General features: G+C 39.3%; 1 protein-coding gene across 3 annotated transcripts in view; it reads right to left on the reverse strand.

The window, feature by feature from the left end:
• Positions 1-6,622: 6,622 nt before the first annotated feature.
• agbl1 (AGBL carboxypeptidase 1) overlaps positions 6,623-22,629 on the reverse strand; it is a 172,159-nt gene continuing 156,152 nt past the window's right edge. For all 3 annotated transcript variants that reach the window (XM_080760773.1, XM_080760774.1, XM_080760775.1), the window contains exon 27: positions 6,623-7,357. In XM_080760773.1, the coding sequence (XP_080616899.1) occupies positions 7,066-7,357 (292 nt within the window). In that variant the 3' untranslated portion in view covers positions 6,623-7,065. The remainder of the gene's footprint in view (positions 7,358-22,629) is intronic.

Below are 22,629 nucleotides of genomic sequence, written 5' to 3' on the forward strand. Positions count from 1 at the left end.
TATGTGCCGTTATTACATTATGAGTTGCTATATTAGACTCAGTATAATTATGATATTCTAACTACCATAACATCCCTGAAACTGGCACTGCTGGGAAGGCAATTCCCAGCTGCCTTTGGTCTAGACCTCTGGGTTTAAGTAGAAGCGTTTATGACTGATTGGACTTGATGGCTCGTGCTGTTCTTTGGTCAAGAACTGGGGGAACCACCTGGAACTCTGTCCTGTAGTGTGAATGCAGTGATAAAATCTTCCCCGTGTCAGGCTAGTTCAGGATAAAATGCAATTATTTCACATAGCCATCTTTGTGTTTCTTTTAATACTCTAACCCAGGGATACTCAAATAGATTTACCTGTGGGCCACATTACAAAAATGGCAAGGGGCCAGGGGCCAGTAGATACAATTACGACATTAATGATACTTGATAACTTCTCTCTTTCAATTGCTTTATTTTCGCAAAATGTATCAAAGTACAATGTGCATGCACACAATATGTAAATAAATAAATGTGTTACATTTTCCAAATAACACACACTACTAGCTACATACAAGTATGTAAGTAGTTGCATACATTATGTTCCAATAATTTCTATATGAGGATGCAATTCTATGGAATTATTTATCTCTGGAAAATAATAATATAATATATTTAGATAATAAATGCATAATAGATAAATGATAGGAACTATCGTAAGACAAGGTTTCCCCTATAAATATTGTTTCATGCACTTCAAGTGCCATTTCCATAGAATATGCATCTCTCTTTAAGAGCAACCTGTTCAGGAACTTGAAAGAATGCTAATTTTCCTAAACTTCTTGTCATTTAGTCTACAAAATAAAGAAACTAAGCAAAAACAAAAATAAAACAGAAACAAAACAAATACAAAAACAGCTGGATATCAAAAAGTTTAATTAAATATTAGGAAATGAGTTGTATAATTTCAACAGATTCCTGTCACATACAGGTTTATTTTAATGATCAATCGTGTTCTCGCTTTTATCAATGGAACTATGAAAATGCACACAGACCACTTTCAACACTTTCAAGTTTGGCCCTGATCCAGGAAATGTTGGGAACCACTGTATGTACTATTCTGTGTATAAATGTTGGGAACCACTGTATTTACTATTCTGTGTATAAATGTTGGGAACCACTGTATTTACTATTCTGTGTATAAATGTTGGGAACCACTGTATTTACTATTCTGTGTATAAATGTTGGGAACCACTGTATTTACTATTCTGTGTATAAATGTTGGGAACAACTGTATTTACTATTCTGTGTATAAATGTTGGGAACCACTGTATTTACTATTCTGTGTATAAATGTTGGGAACCACTGTATTACTATTCTGTGAAATGTTGGGAACCACTGTATTTACTATTCTGTGAAATGTTGGGAACCACTGTATTACTATTCTGTGTATAAATGTTGGGAACCACTGTATTTACTATTCTGTGTATAAATGTTGGGAACCACTGTATTTACTATTCTGTGAAATGTTGGGAACCACTGTATTACTATTCTGTGTATAAATGTTGGGAACCACTGTATTTACTATTCTGTGTATAAATGTTGGGAACCACTGTATTTACTATTCTGTGAAATGTTGGGAACCACTGTATTACTATTCTGTGAAATGTTGGGAACCACTGTATTTACTATTCTGTGTATAAATGTTGGGAACCACTGTATTTACTATTCTGTGTATAAATGTTGGGAACCACTGTATTACTATTCTGTGTATAAATGTTGGGAACCACTGTATTACTATTCTGTGAAATGTTGGGAACCACTGTATTACTATTCTGTGTATAAATGTTGGGAACCACTGTATTTACTATTCTGTGTATAAATGTTGGGAACCACTGTATTTACTATTCTGTGTATAAATGTTGGGAACCACTGTATTTACTATTCTGTGTATAAATGTTGGGAACCACTGTATTTACTATTCTGTGTATAAATGTTGGGAACCACTGTATTACTATTCTGTGTATAAATGTTGGGAACCACTGTATTTACTATTCTGTGAAATGTTGGGAACCACTGTATTACTATTCTGTGTATAAATGTTGGGAACCACTGTATTTACTATTCTGTGAAATGTTGGGAACCACTGTATTACTATTCTGTGAAATGTTGGGAACCACTGTATTTACTATTCTGTGAAATGTTGGGAACCACTGTATTTACTATTCTGTGTATAAATGTTGGGAACCACTGTATTTACTATTCTGTGAAATGTTGGGAACCACTGTATTTACTATTCTGTGTATAAATGTTGGGAACCACTGTATTACTATTCTGTGAAATGTTGGGAACCACTGTATTTACTATTCTGTGTATAAATGTTGGGAACCACTGTATTTACTATTCTGTGTATAAATGTTGGGAACCACTGTATTACTATTCTGTGAAATGTTGGGAACCACTGTATTACTATTCTGTGTATAAATGTTGGGAACCACTGTATTACTATTCTGTGAAATGTTGGGAACCACTGTATTACTATTCTGTGAAATGTTGGGAACCACTGTATTTACTATTCTGTGTATAAATGTTGGGAACCACTGTATTACTATTCTGTGTATAAATGTTGGGAACCACTGTATTACTATTCTGTGAAATGTTGGGAACCACTGTATTACTATTCTGTGTATAAATGTTGGGAACCACTGTATTACTATTCTGTGAAATGTTGGGAACCACTGTATTACTATTCTGTGTATAAATGTTGGGAACCACTGTATTACTATTCTGTGTATAAATGTTGGGAACCACTGTATTTACTATTCTGTGTATAAATGTTGGGAACCACTGTATTACTATTCTGTGAAATGTTGGGAACCACTGTATTACTATTCTGTGAAATGTTGGGAACCACTGTATTACTATTCTGTGTATAAATGTTGGGAACCACTGTATTACTATTCTGTGAAATGTTGGGAACCACTGTATTACTATTCTGTGAAATGTTGGGAACCACTGTATTACTATTCTGTGTATAAATGTTGGGAACCACTGTATTACTATTCTGTGTATAAATGTTGGGAACCACTGTATTTACTATTCTGTGTATAAATGTTGGGAACCACTGTATTACTATTCTGTGTATAAATGTTGGGAACCACTGTATTACTATTCTGTGTATAAATGTTGGGAACCACTGTATTTACTATTCTGTGTATAAATGTTGGGAACCACTGTATTACTATTCTGTGAAATGTTGGGAACCACTGTATTACTATTCTGTGAAATGTTGGGAACCACTGTATTACTATTCTGTGTATAAATGTTGGGAACCACTGTATTTACTATTCTGTGTATAAATGTTGGGAACCACTGTATTACTATTCTGTGTATAAATGTTGGGAACCACTGTATTACTATTCTGTGAAATGTTGGGAACCACTGTATTACTATTCTGTGAAATGTTGGGAACCACTGTATTACTATTCTGTGTATAAATGTTGGGAACCACTGTATTACTATTCTGTGTATAAATGTTGGGAACCACTGTATTTACTATTCTGTGTATAAATGTTGGGAACCACTGTATTACTATTCTGTGTATAAATGTTGGGAACCACTGTATTACTATTCTGTGTATAAATGTTGGGAACCACTGTATTTACTATTCTGTGTATAAATGTTGGGAACCACTGTATTACTATTCTGTGAAATGTTGGGAACCACTGTATTACTATTCTGTGAAATGTTGGGAACCACTGTATTACTATTCTGTGTATAAATGTTGGGAACCACTGTATTTACTATTCTGTGTATAAATGTTGGGAACCACTGTATTACTATTCTGTGTATAAATGTTGGGAACCACTGTATTTACTATTCTGTGTATAAATGTTGGGAACCACTGTATTACTATTCTGTGTATAAATGTTGGGAACCACTGTATTACTATTCTGTGTATAAATGTTGGGAACCACTGTATTTACTATTCTGTGTATAAATGTTGGGAACCACTGTATTACTATTCTGTGTATAAATGTTGGGAACCACTGTATTTACTATTCTGTGTATAAATGTTGGGAACCACTGTATTACTATTCTGTGTATAAATGTTGGGAACCACTGTATTACTATTCTGTGTATAAATGTTGGGAACCACTGTATTACTATTCTGTGTATAAATGTTGGGAACCACTGTATTTACTATTCTGTGTATAAATGTTGGGAACCACTGTATTACTATTCTGTGTATAAATGTTGGGAACCACTGTATTTACTATTCTGTGAAATGTTGGGAACCACTGTATTACTATTCTGTGTATAAATGTTGGGAACCACTGTATTTACTATTCTGTGTATAAATGTTGGGAACCACTGTATTACTATTCTGTGAAATGTTGGGAACCACTGTATTTACTATTCTGTGAAATGTTGGGAACCACTGTATTTACTATTCTGTGTATAAATGTTGGGAACCACTGTATTTACTATTCTGTGTATAAATGTTGGGAACCACTGTATTACTATTCTGTGAAATGTTGGGAACCACTGTATTACTATTCTGTGTATAAATGTTGGGAACCACTGTATTACTATTCTGTGTATAAATGTTGGGAACCACTGTATTTACTATTCTGTGTATAAATGTTGGGAACCACTGTATTACTATTCTGTGTATAAATGTTGGGAACCACTGTATTTACTATTCTGTGTATAAATGTTGGGAACCACTGTATTACTATTCTGTGTATAAATGTTGGGAACCACTGTATTTACTATTCTGTGTATAAATGTTGGGAACCACTGTATTACTATTCTGTGTATAAATGTTGGGAACCACTGTATTACTATTCTGTGTATAAATGTTGGGAACCACTGTATTACTATTCTGTGTATAAATGTTGGGAACCACTGTATTTACTATTCTGTGTATAAATGTTGGGAACCACTGTATTACTATTCTGTGTATAAATGTTGGGAACCACTGTATTTACTATTCTGTGAAATGTTGGGAACCACTGTATTACTATTCTGTGTATAAATGTTGGGAACCACTGTATTTACTATTCTGTGTATAAATGTTGGGAACCACTGTATTACTATTCTGTGAAATGTTGGGAACCACTGTATTTACTATTCTGTGAAATGTTGGGAACCACTGTATTTACTATTCTGTGTATAAATGTTGGGAACCACTGTATTTACTATTCTGTGTATAAATGTTGGGAACCACTGTATTACTATTCTGTGAAATGTTGGGAACCACTGTATTACTATTCTGTGTATAAATGTTGGGAACCACTGTATTACTATTCTGTGTATAAATGTTGGGAACCACTGTATTTACTATTCTGTGTATAAATGTTGGGAACCACTGTATTACTATTCTGTGTATAAATGTTGGGAACCACTGTATTTACTATTCTGTGTATAAATGTTGGGAACCACTGTATTACTATTCTGTGTATAAATGTTGGGAACCACTGTATTACTATTCTGTGAAATGTTGGGAACCACTGTATTACTATTCTGTGTATAAATGTTGGGAACCACTGTATTACTATTCTGTGTATAAATGTTGGGAACCACTGTATTACTATTCTGTGTATAAATGTTGGGAACCACTGTATTACTATTCTGTGAAATGTTGGGAACCACTGTATTACTATTCTGTGTATAAATGTTGGGAACCACTGTATTTACTATTCTGTGAAATGTTGGGAACCACTGTATTTACTATTCTGTGTATAAATGTTGGGAACCACTGTATTACTATTCTGTGAAATGTTGGGAACCACTGTATTTACTATTCTGTGTATACATGTTGGGAACCACTGTATTTACTATTCTGTGTATAAATGTTGGGAACCACTGTATTACTATTCTGTGTATAAATGTTGGGAACCACTGTATTACTATTCTGTGAAATGTTGGGAACCACTGTATTACTATTCTGTGTATAAATGTTGGGAACCACTGTATTACTATTCTGTGTATAAATGTTGGGAACCACTGTATTACTATTCTGTGTATAAATGTTGGGAACCACTGTATTACTATTCTGTGAAATGTTGGGAACCACTGTATTACTATTCTGTGTATAAATGTTGGGAACCACTGTATTACTATTCTGTGTATAAATGTTGGGAACCACTGTATTACTATTCTGTGAAATGTTGGGAACCACTGTATTACTATTCTGTGTATAAATGTTGGGAACCACTGTATTACTATTCTGTGTATAAATGTTGGGAACCACTGTATTACTATTCTGTGTATAAATGTTGGGAACCACTGTATTTACTATTCTGTGTATAAATGTTGGGAACCACTGTATTACTATTCTGTGAAATGTTGGGAACCACTGTATTTACTATTCTGTGTATAAATGTTGGGAACCACTGTATTTACTATTCTGTGTATAAATGTTGGGAACCACTGTATTACTATTCTGTGTATAAATGTTGGGAACCACTGTATTACTATTCTGTGTATAAATGTTGGGAACCACTGTATTACTATTCTGTGTATAAATGTTGGGAACCACTGTATTTACTATTCTGTGAAATGTTGGGAACCACTGTATTACTATTCTGTGTATAAATGTTGGGAACCACTGTATTACTATTCTGTGTATAAATGTTGGGAACCACTGTATTTACTATTCTGTGAAATGTTGGGAACCACTGTATTTACTATTCTGTGAAATGTTGGGAACCACTGTATTTACTATTCTGTGCCCATGGGTATGCAACTCCAACGGTCAGGAAAGTACAATGCTTTCTTCTCTCTTGGATCTCACTCAGTTTTGTCATCGGAAGTTCAAAATGGTTGTTTGCATTTTGTTTGCATTGTGCGCAATTTTCATTTGGTTTGGTTTTGTTTTTTGCTGTTATTTTGCTGAATGTGTTGTTATTGCTGCTGAGGACTAACTGACACAGATTTAAAAAAATGACAGGATATCCCATCATTTGCATATCCATGGCATAAGTACGAAAGCGTGGGGAATTCAAATAGATTAATTCGAACAATATATACTTTTAATACTGAATTCACCAAAAGGGACATTTTGCCGATCATGTCAAGCATCCCTTTAGCTCAGGGAGTTCCTCTTCATGTGCAGCACCTCTATCACCTCCAGGTCGTGGCCAATCAGGTGGGGGAAAAGGCGGGACCGTAGGCTCGACTGATGTGATTGGCCCTCACAGCGTCTGATGGGGTTAAAACCCTTATGGACAACCACTTCCTCCTCTTCCTCCTGCTCGTCCCCGGATGATGTGTTTCCGTTGATATCCGAGTCCAAATCGGATCCTTTGAGTTTGGAGAGGCCGTCTGTGGAATATTCTATCTCCTCAACGCATGGAGGCTCGTCATCTTCAAAACAACTGCGGAGAGGAGAGGGAAAAGAGAAGAAGCGAGAATTAAGAACATGAGAAAATTAAGAAGAGATTACGTATGTGTGCCCCATGCACACTAACAAAAAGGTAGGAGCGCACACCAGTAGTGGGGAGGTGCTGACCGCAGGAGAGTGAGACTGGAAAAAAAGTACTGTATTTGAGTACTACTAGTATCTACTGTACTTAGTAATTTCCACCAGTGAGAGTATAGGAAGGGCGTTACTGGGGTGGCGGAGGCGAGGCAAATGGATTGGAGGAGGTGGGTGTTCCACATGCCATCTCATCTGCTCTGCCAGGAGAAAATAATGAGGTTTGAAGCGCCGTTCTCTTTTTGCACGTGTTCGGCGCCGTCAGGTGGGAAGTGAAACCTCATATGTCCTAAACTGTTACTTTTCAGAATTAATTTTGAAAGAAAATGAATAGAACACATACTGTAGCTCAAGCTGAGCTTCTGTATTGGCTATTTTCAATATGTGACACAGTAGGGTATAAGGTAGTAAGGTAGGGTATAAGCAAAGTTTTGTCAACACTTTATTTTTTATTTTTTAGATTAAAGCTTTATATTCTCATATAATAGTATGCATTGCTATAGACTATAGCAATGCATGCAATTATATACTATCTCTATACTATCTATAGTATAGAGTGTTTGTTCCAGTTTCTCCAGCCCTTTAATAAGCACAAAATACATTTTCAGGCGGGTTGCAAATATTCAACTAATCAGAGAGTACCTATTTGTCAGCTTCATTTGTAAGACTTCAATTGTATGGTGTTTCAGTTCCAATTTTGTCTCATCACTTCCCATTTCACTTGTTTAATTGGTATCCCGTGTGAGTTCACTCTCCTGATTGGATAACATTGCTAACCTGACCTGAAAATACGTACATTTCTGTTTATTGACAAAGACTTACAGTAGCTCGAACTTGTTGTGTGTTGCAGAGGATTTATTAGGACAGGATCACAAAGAAAAATACAATGTGTTTCACATAAGTAGGCCTCCTGGGGGCGCTCTAAAAGGCTCATTTGAAAAATACAGGCCAAACGTTTTCCTTGCTTTAGGAAGTGTGCATTACTCAGATCGCTGAAGTAAAGTAGAGACGTGACTTGGCCTGTCATAGCGCCACTGTGAGGCTAATTTAAAAATATATATTTTTCATCCTAGTGAGAATATGCGTGCACAGTTTCACCTCAATCGGATGATGCGTTCATGATTTGCAGAATTCTGTGCACACTGTGTGCACAGTTTGGCTGCGATCAAGCCAAAGGTGCCGGAGATTAGCTGATCACAGACGTTACACATGGATACATAGACGGACACACCGACGGGGTGCAAAATACTCTCCAGTCTCTCCCCATGCCTGGTGGAGACCAAAATATGTAACTATGCAAATTCTTCATTGTACTTATCATTATTATTAGGGCCTATATTATTAAGTTGTTGGTTTTTTTTGCTTTGTCTGAACAGCATTTCGCTGCTTGATCCACTTGTGTGTAAGTCAAACAAATGAAACTTTCTAGATTCTTGAATATGGACATAAGAGGTTTCTCTGTATGCAGAGAAGAGGTTTTTTGTATGCAGCACAATGTCGGATGCCTCCAGGTGCTGTCAGGAGAGACATGTGACATTAACAACCTCCAACCATTAGTTTCAGGATAAAACAACGCAGAAGGCTTGCTGGTTGGAGGCAGCACTGTCCTCCTCTACAGTACAGACAACGTGCCCTTGAGCAGTGCAAGACTCACAAAGACTGACAGCCGACAGAATGCCACAGCCTTCGTAATCTGATTGTATACGCATGCACACACACACACACACACACACACACACACACACACACACACACACACACACACCCCTTTTGGGAGACATGCGTGTGTACTGTACGTGCGTGAGTATGTGTGAACTTGAATAACTATACATGTGAGGGCCGAATGTCTCCGCAACTATAGACAAATCCACAGAGTGCTGCCCTGTAATTACGGTGTCCCGTTACAATTACCGCTATGTGGAATCGCCCACAGAATTTGAGCATTTTAGAAGAGAAATTGTTGTTTAAAGGATCCCTGCAGGCTAATGAGCCAAATATGCCTTAATTGCCTAAAAAAAAAGAAAAATAATTAAAACTAAATATTTTATTTATCCTACTATAAATGTGCCACGTCTCTGTCTGTCTGCGTGTGTGTGTGTGTGTGTGTGTGTGTGTGTGTATGGTTGTAATGCACGTAACTCGAGAAACATTTGACCTAATGAGGCCAACTCATTTCACCTGTGCAATTTCCAGCCTCTGCCTCAGCCAATTGAGGCTCAACCAATCAGGCTCTGCCAGTGGGCCGAATTGATTGCCACAACACTTTTCACAGTCAGTTTGCAGTCTTCACACACAGGCACATACACAGATCTCCATGTGGGACACAGGCTGAGAGTTAAAACGGCTGCCATGACAATGTATATCATTAGGTTCCCAAGTTGCATCGTTCCCAAGTAGGCCGGTGGCCGACTGCGACAGGCACGTACAGGTCTAGTGCACGTAACTCGAGAACCGTTTGCCCGCTACATATTCGACACACACGTTCCACACTCCCGCAGGGAGTGCAGTGTCCGGTATCCAGTCGGTCGGACCCACGATTCTCCAGAACCACCACAAAAGGCTCTGGTCAGGCTCTGCCAGTGGGCCTAATCAGCCTAACTCCCCTCACCTGTGCAATATCCAGCCTCTGCCTCAGCCAATTGATTACCATGGCAACCCCACACCTGCCAATTGATTACTTAACCAGTCCACTTTTCACAGTCAGTTTGCAGCACTCTTCAGACACAGGCAGACATACAGATACAGACATTTCCATATACAGTATGGGCACAAAAAGGACACAGACAGTTAAAACGGGTGCTATGACAAGTTGACAACGGGTATTATTAGGTTCCCAAGTTGCATCATTCTCAAGTAGGCCGGTGGGCACGTGCAGGTCTAGCTTTATACATGGTTCATGTTTAACTCAATAGGGACAAATCCTGTCGCAAGTTGATGATGTAATTTGCCCATGTGTGGTCCAGTCCTATCGGATGTATGGAATGAAATGACTTCAACTTTTGACGTGAGAGAGTAAAAGATGCGTGAGCCGCAGTGTTGTTTTTGGCAGGCATTTTTTAGATTTAGTCAGTCTTAGTCTTTTGGAAAAATGCTTAATTAGTCTTAGTCAGTCTTAGTCATTTGGAAAAATGCTTAATTAGTCTTAGTCAGTCTTAGTCATTTCTATCCTTGATAGTTTTAGTCGACGGAAACTCCTAAGGGTTTTAGTCAGTTTTAGTCATTTTAGTAAAAGGTTTTAGTCCAGTTTGTCAATTTTTTTTAAATGTCTTTAAATAAAATGTCTATAGCGTACAGGTATTAATTAGAGCTGGGACTCGATTAAAAAAAAATCTAATTAATCAGAGGCTTTGTAGTTAATTCATCTCGATTAATCGCATTTTAATCGCATATCATTATTTGACCCAAGAACTGTGAGAGCCATTTTTTTATGGATTTTGGTATACTAGTGAATCAATGAATAGTGAATACATAAGTTTAAGCAATAAAACATTGTTTTTGTAGTAATAATATCTCAAAATTAATAATTTATATAGAGCTTTTCTGAGTACCCAAAAATGCTTTACAAGGGGGACATGATAAATGCAAAAACAACTTTATTAAAGGAAAAACACTAAGTAAATAAAAATAAATATCTGGGGAAAGTAATATTGAAGGTTTTGGATGGTGGGGGCATGTCTCTGAGAGTTTTGGGGTATGGATTCCACAGGGTTGGTGGGGGGGCTTCAATTGGTGCAGCAAATATGTGACATGAGTTGACCATAAGAAAACACCTCTGTTTCTTCCGTGGACATACAGTAACAGCCATAGGAGATTTTACATTTTATTTGGCCATAACCGTTTAGTTAGAATTAGAAACCATGTCATCTGGTCGGGTACTTGAACTGCTACTGGGAGTTGGAAAAACATTAGCTCTGATCCATAGTGTTAGAAGGAGGAAAGTAGGCTTTCACATCTTTTTTTATGTTAAAAACGAGGGGCTGCACAGCCTGCACTTCCGCGGGTGTGAGTGAGGGGAAAGGATCAAATTAAGTACCATAGAACTCCTGAGTCCTAACTACGCTATCGACCAGAGCTACAGTTGTTGATTGACGTAACGTTAGCTTCCAGGCTAGGCTAGGTGCAACATGTTTCGCATTGAGCCGATACTGGAGTCTTGACGAGGCGCGGTGATATGTGAATTCTTTGTTGAATAATTGCACACAAGTGTGCTGTAATCCACGCTATCATCGGATAGCATTTTAAATCCTATTTCCAATCCACGGGGACAAGCAAAGTGATCTGCAGCGGCTTGGCTTCCCCCAGTCTGGTGATGTTATTGTCTGAAGAAAACACGGAGTCGAAATGGGACGGTGTGTGTGTGTGTGTGTGCAATGTGCATGCATGCAGATGGGCGTGACCAACAAGGAAAGGAGAGGAGGATAGAGGCGAGAGCAGTGACATTATTGGCGAACATTTTCATGCATTTAAAACTTTGTTCGTCAATCCACTAACATGTTCGTCTACCCTCGTCTTGTCAGCGATAACACAAACACGTCTCGTCATCGTCATCGCGTCAAACAGAGCTAATTAGCTCGTCAGCGTCAGTCTTGTCCCGAATTATTTGAGTGTATTTAGTTTTAGTCCGTCTTAGTCCTGGAAAAAGGGGCGTTGACGTCGTCATTTACGTTATCGTCAGTCCTGACGAAAACAACACTGGTGAGCCGTCCCTATTTGAGTAAAACTATTTCTAAAATAAATACAATATTTAAGGTGTTTTTAAGGTTTAATTGTAGTTACGGTATAGAGGGCAATTCTGGGCGGGAACCCCTTTTGGTGTTATAACCCTTCTGGACGGGAACCCCTCTTGGAGTTCTGTACAGTATGTACAGTATTCAAAAATTTAAAATATTTGATGCTGGTATATAAATAGTTGAAGTTTTTCAGAAAACTTAGGTCAGGTTTTCAAGGCATTTTTAGAATCGGCCTCAGTCCAAAATGGGTTATAAGACTTATTTTTTTATCCAACCTGGGGAGGGCAGCGGACTGACTTCATGCTTCTAAGCATGAATAGTCCAAGCTGCTTCTTTTCACCTGACAGGGGGAAGGTTCCCTGGCGCGTGGAAGGAACACGCTATTCCGATCAGTTCCTTCCCCCTCCGTCAGGGGCCCCGGCTGGCCAGGGGGAGGTAGTTTAGAGACCAGGATTACTGCATGTTTTTTGTGAGGATACCTACCCTAGGGGACACGGGGAGAACATGCAAACTCCACACAGAAAGGCCCTTTCGCCAACCCCACCTCGGGTATGGGCACTGATGAGAGAATATATTATACCAAGAAGTTTCCCCTTTGGTTATCTTTCAGATAGATATGGACTGGGCCTTACAAGGATAAAATAAAGCTATCAGTGCCAGTGAAAATAGCCAATCTACAACAAGATAGATAGATAGATAGATAGATAGATCTTTATTGTCATTGCTTGCATGAAACAACGAAATTCAGTTTAGAGCTTCACCACTGGCATCAAATAAATAACCATACTGTACAATAACCCAAGTGCACGTAACTACTAGCGTATCTACTAGCTTGTAGATCTGCTATATATTGGCTATTTTCGGCTGATTTTGATGACACTGTTTTCGATGTTTGTGTGTGCTCACGGCCATGCGCGCGCATCCGTGCGTGTGTCTGTGTGCGTGTATCAGTGAGAGGGTACGCAGACAGACAGACAGGGCTCCATAGGGAGGCAGGCTATGTGATGTGCACACTGATGTACACCTCACACTGTGGGTGAGAGAGAACAAGGAGAGACAATAAGCAAGAGAGGGAGTGTATGACCAGCATGCTGATCTCCACATCTCATCCTGTGTGCGTGCGCGTGTGCGTGTGTGCACGTGTGGCAGCGGGTGTAGGCAAGCATGTGTTTGTGCGTGCATGCATGTGTGAGAGACAAGACAATGGTCCATGCATTCATGAATATACATACCGTCACATGAGTGTGTGTGCGTGTGTGTGTGTGTGTGTGTATGTGTGTGTGCATGCTGTGATGTGAATGACAATGAAGTATGTAGCTTCCTCTGCAGAGTGGTGACAGAAGGTAATACATCCACCACAAAAGACCATCTTTAAAAGGAGGTCCAGCCAGGGATTGCTATAAGCTACATTAAACAACAGGTCGTTTCGAGGAAGAAATCTGATTGGTTGAAACAGCCTTCTAGCCGTGGATCAAACCAGCGCCATTCACCACCTAATTAAAACAAATAATTCAGCTGCTCTGTTTTCCCAGAGCGCTAGACAACTTGGTGGCTAGGCTAGCTAGTTTCTTGGGACATTTGTGGTCGTAGTGACTACATCAGCGAATCTTAGTTTTATGGGTACAGTAACTGTTGTATAATTCAGTGATGCTTGCGGAACTCGACTTCGTCTCGTTCCTGACCGCATCACTGTCGTGGCAATAATGACGTTAAACCACACACTCTTGTGTCATTCTGCTTAAGTATAAACTGACCCTGTGTATAAAGTGAGTTGAATCTGATGAATGCTCTGATGAAGGCTCATAGCCAAAACACGCAATTGTTCGTTTTATGGACCATATGCAGACCGTGGCCATCTTACCATATAAGTTAATGGCAAGGTGCTAACAAGGTGCAACTTCCCATTGGCAGCCCATTCATCCAAACAGAAAAGTCCTATCTGATTGTATTACACAATGTCAAACTCACCAACATTGCAGCTGTACGAAAAGCTTGAATTATTCTTTCTATCCTCAAAGTGTTTGTTTCATAAAAATCTGCCTAAATCCCCTCACCTGTGCAATATCCAGCCTCTGCCTCAGCCAATTGATTGCCATGGCAACCCCACACCTGCCAATTTATTACTTAACTTAGAAAAATAATCACCTGCAAGGACACAAAGTTGCTCATAAGAGCTACTTTGTGTCCTTGCAGGTGATTGCAGTTGCAGTTTGGAAGTGCTCGTTAGATATCACTCAACTGCCCCGTTTTGAATTAGCACATAATGCAAGAGGCAGCAGGACATTGCTTTAGTGAAAACGAGTGCTTCCACACTCTGATGGCAAGATGAAAACGAGTGCTTCCACACTCTGATGGCAAGATGCAAATGGTCCAATAAACAACACTTTGTCCTCCATTATTTGAAATTTTGGATGTGCTACCTTGGGATTTTTTCAATTCCCACACTTTTGGTATTTTCTTAGTTTTTGTCTAAGGAGTCTTCCTTAAAGTTTTGAGTGGATTGCAAGTCTTTTTCTGCCAGTTTTCCATTCTGTACGCCAGCATTGTACGCCAACCGACTAGCGAGTCGGTCATTTTGGATCTCGCCCTTGCTGGAGAATTGCTCGATTAGTCTGATTACACAATAGGCCTAAGTGGTTACTCCGACTAATCGATTTATTAACCGGTAACCTTTTTTCGTGTCGACTCATTATGCTAGTGGATGAATGATTGAAAATTGGAAATATTCCACTAAAGTAAAACCTCAAAATTGCACAGTACAGTACTTAAGTAAATGTACGAGTTACTTTACACCACTGACAGTTGAATGATGCTAACACTTTGATTTCCCTCATACTGCATTTTTTTCATTGCACTAGTAACAGAAGTTTGACAGAGGTGAATGTGATTTATATCCCTTGGCCACTATGTGGCCAAGTCTAAAAAGTGGCTCCTGGGTAAAGATTTCTTTGATTAAATATTTGACTTTTTGATTCAACATCTGACTGAGGTCAATTTACTTAGCCAAAACATAGTTTTGATTAACTTTTGGTTTGAGAAAATATTATGAAGTGAAATGTAGCCTTTATTGTAATTGCATTTTAAATTAAGCAAACTTATAATGAATTGACCTCTGCATCCCTGTGAAGCAATTACTGCCCTGTCTAATGTTTAAAGTTTGCAATCATTACTTGGTTTAAGACTAAGGCTGGGAGGTTACTACTAAAATGTCAAACAGATTAGGATATTATCCACTTAAAACCATTGGCGTATTTGAATTCTGCCTGAAGAAGAACGGTAGTTTGAACTTTGTGAACGTAATTATGACAGACACCTGTGTTCCTGGCTTGAAGGAGAATTCCATGCTAGAAGGCTTTCTTACCTTTCTTTGTAGTTGTTACGTCCTCATCAAAGAGGTCCAGGTGTTTTTTTGTGCAAAAACTCCTTATTGGCTATTTCCCCTACCATAAGCCCTCAATGAATTGCATTGAATGGGAATTGAATTGGGCTATGGGGTGTTGTGCTAATTCGCTTATTTCCATCGTAATAAGTAGTAAAGTGTGCCGATTGGGATATAATTTACATTATGAAGAGAGGATACTGTATATACAAAAAAAGAAAGAAAATGAGCGATGGAAATAAGCGAATTAGCGCAACACCCCATAGCCCCAATGCAATTCATTGAGAGATTATGGTAGGGGAAATAGCCAATAAGGAGCTTTTGCACAAAATAACACCTGGACCTCTTTGGTGGGGATGTAACGACTACAAATAAAGGTAAGAAAGCCTTCTAGCATGGAATTCTCCTTTAAGCCCAATTCGTACTTCTTCGCACGACGGTGTTGCGAGTCTAAAATAGTAGACTTACAAGCTCACAACATTTCACATCTGACCTTTGTGTTGTGAGCTTGCAGGTTTGTTACTGACTGTCGGTGTGCAACACCGTTGTACATAATAGGCTTTAATAGTGACTTCATGTTGTGCTACAGTATAGCTTCAATAGGTGTTTTAGATGTGAGCTCACCTCGCAGCTGAGTATAAATCACAGTTTATAAAAGATGATGTGCTTGAATAGATTCACACAAAGCCATGGACTATCATAGCCCAGGAACAACAACAAAACAAAACATCAGCCAGTTCAAACACCTTCAATCTATAAAAAGAAATGTGTCCATTTATTGTGGGGACAAAACCCAATGCAGATATAGTAATTTGCACATATGATTATCCTATGTAATTTACTGTATATTCTGTATAATCCCACTTGTGAAATTGTTCTCTTTCATTGCTATACTCCGTTGCTGCAGAGCATGTAACACCAATTTCAATCTGCTCTGAAAAAGGCTGTTGCCGAAACGCGTCAGTGTTCTCAATAACATGAGAAATTGCATCTGCATTACGCATTGCATTACAACTTCCATCTTTTATTTTGGAGTGCCGCTTTTTCCACTTTGTTGAGTCATGTAACACCAATATGTTGCTGCCTGTACATGTATGTGTGAGTGACAGATATTTTATACCACTTAGAATCTCTCTTGAATCAAAGTGGCCCCATACAGAAGTCTGCTGGACTGGAGTTACAGTAAATGACCTTACACAGTTTGAGAAAATGTTCAATTAGAATCTCATTAATAAAGATAATGACACAATGATGTGTTGTAACATTAATAAGGTTCAAGGTTATTATTGTTACATCTTGTGTACAGGTACATAAGAGTAAAACTTATTTTTGTTTGGCTTCCTTGCAGACAATGCAGCAGCATATAGATAGCATAACATTTCAAACAAAAAAACACAGCAAGCACAGCAAACAAAGGGATAGAATGTTACAATGTTCAGACACATCGTCAATGTAGCGCTCGTTTAAAGAGCAGTGATGGCTCAGAGGATCAGGCTCAGGATGACACGGGTCATTGATTTGTATCACACCATATATTGGGAGTAATGTGAGTGCAGAATGCGAATGATGAACGCCCTCCTCTGACTCCATGCCCCTGAGCAGCGGTACTTAACCTCCAATCACTCAGTGTACATACGAGCGCCCAGGTGTGTTGTCGGTGGTATGTACGTGCAATTGTGCATGTGTGAAAGTGTAGAACTGCATGGTTGTTGAGCAGCTGGCCATTGCAAAATAAATACATGAAATAGATGGAGGATGCATGGTTGGTCAGTCAAGCTCCGTTAATCAAAATGTACTTGAGAAAAAGTACAAAAGTCGGTGCCCTTGCTTGTGCACACCGGGAATTAGCCCTGGTCCATTGAGTTCTCCTTAACTCTATGTTGCTTTTCAGCCATTGCCTGCATATCTGTAGTAAAAATAATACACTTTAAACTTTGATCAATGGAACGTTTCTATTGACAAAATCTGTAGGGTGCGCACTGCGCAGTGTGTGGCGGAGTATGACAGTTGGCCAAAAAATATCAAGAACAACACTAGGTTCATTCTACTGACTGAGGACATTCACACTAATTGAAAATATAATGCTAACCAAGAGTCATAAAAGTCTTATTTCAAATGCATAGTGTAGAGAGAGAGAGAGAGAGAGAGAGAGAGAGAATCAGTGAAAAACTATAGACTAAGAAAATAATATTACAAAACAGGGAAGAGAGAGGGCATAAATAAATAGAAACAGACAGAGTGGGACACAGAGACAGAGACAGAGATGAGGAGAGAGATGAGGAGAGAGTCTCTCGATCAAACAGAGTACAGAGGCCTTAAACTCCATGCTCACTCTTTACACATGTAAGGCTTTTTTTTTTTAATCACTTCCTTTCACACAGATCGCTTTAATGTCCTGGAGTGTGCTTCCCTGAACACCTCCTCAGGAGAACAAGTCCTAAGTAATTAAAAAAGAAAAGTTGTCTGGGATAATTTGAGTCCAGACCCCGTGTTAACGGACTGGAGGCAGTGGCATGGCTGGCTGGCTGGCAGACTGACTGACTGACTGACTGACTGACTGACTGACTGACTGTCTGTCTGTCTGTCTGACTGACTGTCTGACTGACTGACTGACTGACTGTCTGTCTGTCTGTCTGTCTGACTGACTGACTGACTGACTGACTGACTGTCTGTCTGTCTGACTGACTGACTGACTGACTGTCTGTCTGTCTGTCTGACTGACTGACTGACTGACTGACTGACTGACTGACTGACTGACTGTCTGTCTGACTGACTGACTGACTGACTGACTGACTGTCTGTCTGTCTCTCTCTCTCTCTCACTTTCTCTCTCTCTCACAAGTAAAAGTCACTTTTCCGTGTGAAAATGCACGAAAATGCGCATGCACGAGGCGCATGCACGCGCATTTTGCGGCGCGTGCACCCCCTACTTGTTATTTTATGTTCCTTTCTGTCCGTGCTATCTTGGATAGGGCTCCCTTGAAAAAAGAGATGTTGTGCAGTATCTCAAAGGGAGTTCTGTATAAAAGAAGGTCTAGAATAATTCACAGTTCAATAAAGTCTATCTCATCTCATCATTACCTGTGTACAAAGGAACCAGCTGAAAACAGCCGTTCCCAGATTGGCTGCATGCCATGCCAACCAGGGCGAGCCTTTAATAAACATTCTTGCTTCTTTTCCTTGAGTCTCTTCTGCTCTCATCTTCTCATGCCCACATTGTACACACTCCACCACAGCGGTTTCAACCAATGTGCCATGGACCAGTCCAGGTTTGACAACCACACTTTATTATTGTAACATACTGTGTACTGTACAATGCAGTACAAAAGGTTAGTTTAAATATATATTTTTGTTTTACTTTAACGTGTGTGCGTGCGCACACATTAAACAAGCAGGGGGCCAAGTACAGGCCCCTGGGGGACCCCGGTCAATGTCCGTATATAGGGTTTAATTGGTTACGTTAAGTGACAGGTGGGTTATTGGAATCCCTGCTCAGTAACCAAGATAACCGACGACCAGCGCCAGCTGCATGGTGGGCTAACTGTCAACATTAATTTATCTGTGTCAAGTAAATAAATAACAGCCATGTCTCAAATAATTTCCAACGTACAGAAAAAAATAGATGACAATATCTTGCACATACGTATATTACTAGTACCGGCAAGCACCTTGGGGAATGATGTTTGATGTTGCTTCTATTCCCTCTATATCTTCATCATAAAAACTGCAGAATGAATGAACTGCTCTGCCCAGTTCTGTAGAGATATAATAACACATTCCATTATGTCTCTACCATTTAATTAAGTCGGACACTTTCATTCTATTGTGTGAGATCGGGACCGGTCACACTGGGGAGAGATGGGGGGGGGGCTGTGCATGGTGGTTGTTAAACTGTATAAAGGCTTACCGTTAGTGCTGGCCAGTCATCGATCGACTTTTTAAATAAACATGTTGACATTATTAAAACATAAGTGAGTGCTGGCGGCGGCTTTTGGATCTTATGTGTCTCCAGAGAGCGTGGAGTTTAGAACCCATAGTAGATGGCTGGCTGTCTGCAGTAATAACAAAAGAGATTTACATTCATGTCACTTGTTTCAACAATATAACAACAACAACAACAACAGTTTGTTCCCATGCACTGCCAGGAAGAATACACTTATTTTGGCTTCCTTATGCGACATGATATCATCTTTTAGAACTGACTGTTCTGGCCTGCTTTTATGTAATGCATGCAGGATCGTTAAATACTGACTTGTAACAGGGAACAGCTTGAGCTTTTAAGTGGGAGTCCTCATACACACAAAACATACTTTAACCACTTAAGTCATAACCCAGCAAGGACGTGTTATTTTCATGAAAGCCAAGACTGCCAAGGACGTGTTTTTTTATTTGTCCCCACAAAATGTCCAAAATTAAAGGAGAAATTGAGTCAAATGTCCGCAACACAAACATTAAATGCCATTGACAATGAAGGGAAAATGTACGCTATCTTTTCTCACGTCTCATATTATTTGCCATCGACAATGAAAGGAGAAATTAGGTCAAATGTCCGCAAAATATGACAACAGGCAACAGGCATTCTGATTGGCCAGTATGAGATTATGCATGATGATGTACGATGAAAAGAGCGCCCCTCACTTCACACAGGTGTGATTTAATTTAATTTCTATTAATTCAGAAAGAGATCACTCTATACTACCGGCCAACAGCGTCTCCGTTGCTGAGATAAACCGGAAATGATGTTCCCCCTAGTTGACTTCAATGGTAGCTGAAATGATGTTCCCCCTAGTTGACTTCAATGGTAGCTGACATTTTAAAAGCCTTATACAGTATCTCGGATTATTTTCCCAGACTGCATTTATGATCAAAACGTCAATGTTCACGGCTCATAACACGCTGGTCGCAATTAGAAAATTCATGCCTTGGGTGGTCCAAATATAGTCCACAAGAGAATCCCTTAGCTTTTGACTAACTTCAGGTTCAAGACCCAGGGTATTTTCGCCCCTTGAATAAGGCACAGGTCCTGACAGTAAATACGGTATAGCAGTGACTGGATACTTAGATACTATGCATTGTGAGCTTGTAGATCTGCTATTTACGTGAATGTTTGATACTTATTTTCCAAAATGTTGTACTTTTTGATGCCAGTAGGCCTACATTTTTTAGTACAGGCCTTTCATTATGGTATTACTACTTACTTAATTAAGTCACACATCTGTGTACTTCTTCCACCACTGACTAAATGTTGAAAAGCGAAGCAACACTTTGTGATTGATGATGGTGTCAATAGCAATCACAGTTTTGCTGGTCTGCCTATCGCAACTGATGAGCTCACACTCATCAGTGTTCCAATGGGTAGCACACTGTCCACAGCCTTCATGCCCCCACTAACTTCTACAGAGCTTTTCATTAGGCGTATTGTACAACTGTTGTTAATGGTGTTAATTTAGAACGCCAATAACTCTACGTCTTTCTGTCTGATATTTTATGAATCACTATAGAGCCAAATCAATTTGTCTGCACTTATTTTTGCAACTTATAAGCAACTCAACTGCTTTTTATTTGTCTCTAAATTAATCGCGCGGCGCCCAACCTTTAGGTGCATATTATACCTCCATAGATTGATTACTTTATAAACAGTTTGCAGAAAAAAGCACAGGAACGTAGCCTACAGTTCAATACAAGGTCTGCCAAGAGGATTTTATAACCCAAGAAAGCACTATGGCTTGTTTCCATTAGGGCAACTGGGGTCCTTCATATTAAATTAATCTGAACATTAAAGACAACATTTGTCACCACAACAATATGATTATTGCAATGTGTACTGTATATTTAATATACAGTACAAATTGCAACAATGATATTGTTGTGGTGGCTAGCTGGTGGTGGTGGTGGTGAAGTTTAAATAATAGTGCCACCTCATAATTGTAAGTGCATTTTCAATAATTGAATTTGTGTTTATCATGTACTTGGTTAGGTTAGTTATAATATAAGCATAATGTATTTCAGAAAAAAGGGGAAAAAATTATATTAGGAACCGTTAAAATCCTAACAAATCCCAACCCTAATAACGCGTATGTAGATTTTTGGTTTATGCTGGGGACCTGGGGTTCAAGTGGTTTATAGTCAGAGTATCCGTATCTCTTTGTACTTTATTGCATGCGTCAAGTTTCACAAGCATAAGCACCACCGAAATTGGAGATCTCCCTGTTTAATCACCTGGTAGAGACTCTCTATAGATATGATCAATTAAACTTAACATAATATAAAAAAACAGCCATTAAGTCATCAATAATTCTAAGTGTTTAGAGACAGTTGGAACTTGGCACTGTCTTTCTAGTCGTAGCCTACTCATGCAGTGTCCGTCCGTCCGTCCGTCCGTCCGTCCGTCCGTCCGTCCGTCCGTCTGTCTGTCTGTCCGTCTGTCTGTCATCAATGCGAGCAAGACAAACACAATGTTTATAATCAATCCCTCTCCTTCCAAATGATATCTATCCCAGTGTTTACACTTCAGATCCTATTAGCTCTGTTGTCAGGGGCGACCAATCAGGTGTGACGGCATCGACGGGAACCAATGGGCTGTGACGGTATCATTAGCTTTAGAGGCTAGGGAACGGCAGAACAAACAAAGCAGCGCGGCTCACTGGTGGAGAGCAATGTGTTAGATTTTCTATTAGGACACTGAAAGAGAGAGAGAGAGAGCCATGGGAATATAATAAGTAGGCCTATATAATATCACCACCACAGACAGGGCCCTCTTATAATATTATTGCAAGAGGGCCCCGTCTGTGGTGGCGATATTGGGCTGTCAAATATCCATTTATCATGTCATGACTGTATGAGTGACAGGATGTAGAGTGACATTCCATTTGATCTGTACCCTCACACTATTGTGAGACACATATTGCCCTGAAAGCTTGTCTTTGATGACATGCTCGGCTCACTCCTCATGTATTGAAGGAAGCATGAGCCGGGTCTCTCCCCAGGTTGGCAGAGGGAGAGAGCGCCTAGGATTACAGTTTAGGCCAGAGGTGCCCAAACTTTTTTTGACTTGAGAGCTACT

The sequence above is a fragment of the Protomyctophum bolini genome (genome assembly GCF_963924005.1).
Source record: "Protomyctophum bolini genome assembly, chromosome: 4".
Classification (NCBI taxonomy): Eukaryota; Metazoa; Chordata; class Actinopteri; order Myctophiformes; family Myctophidae; genus Protomyctophum; species Protomyctophum bolini.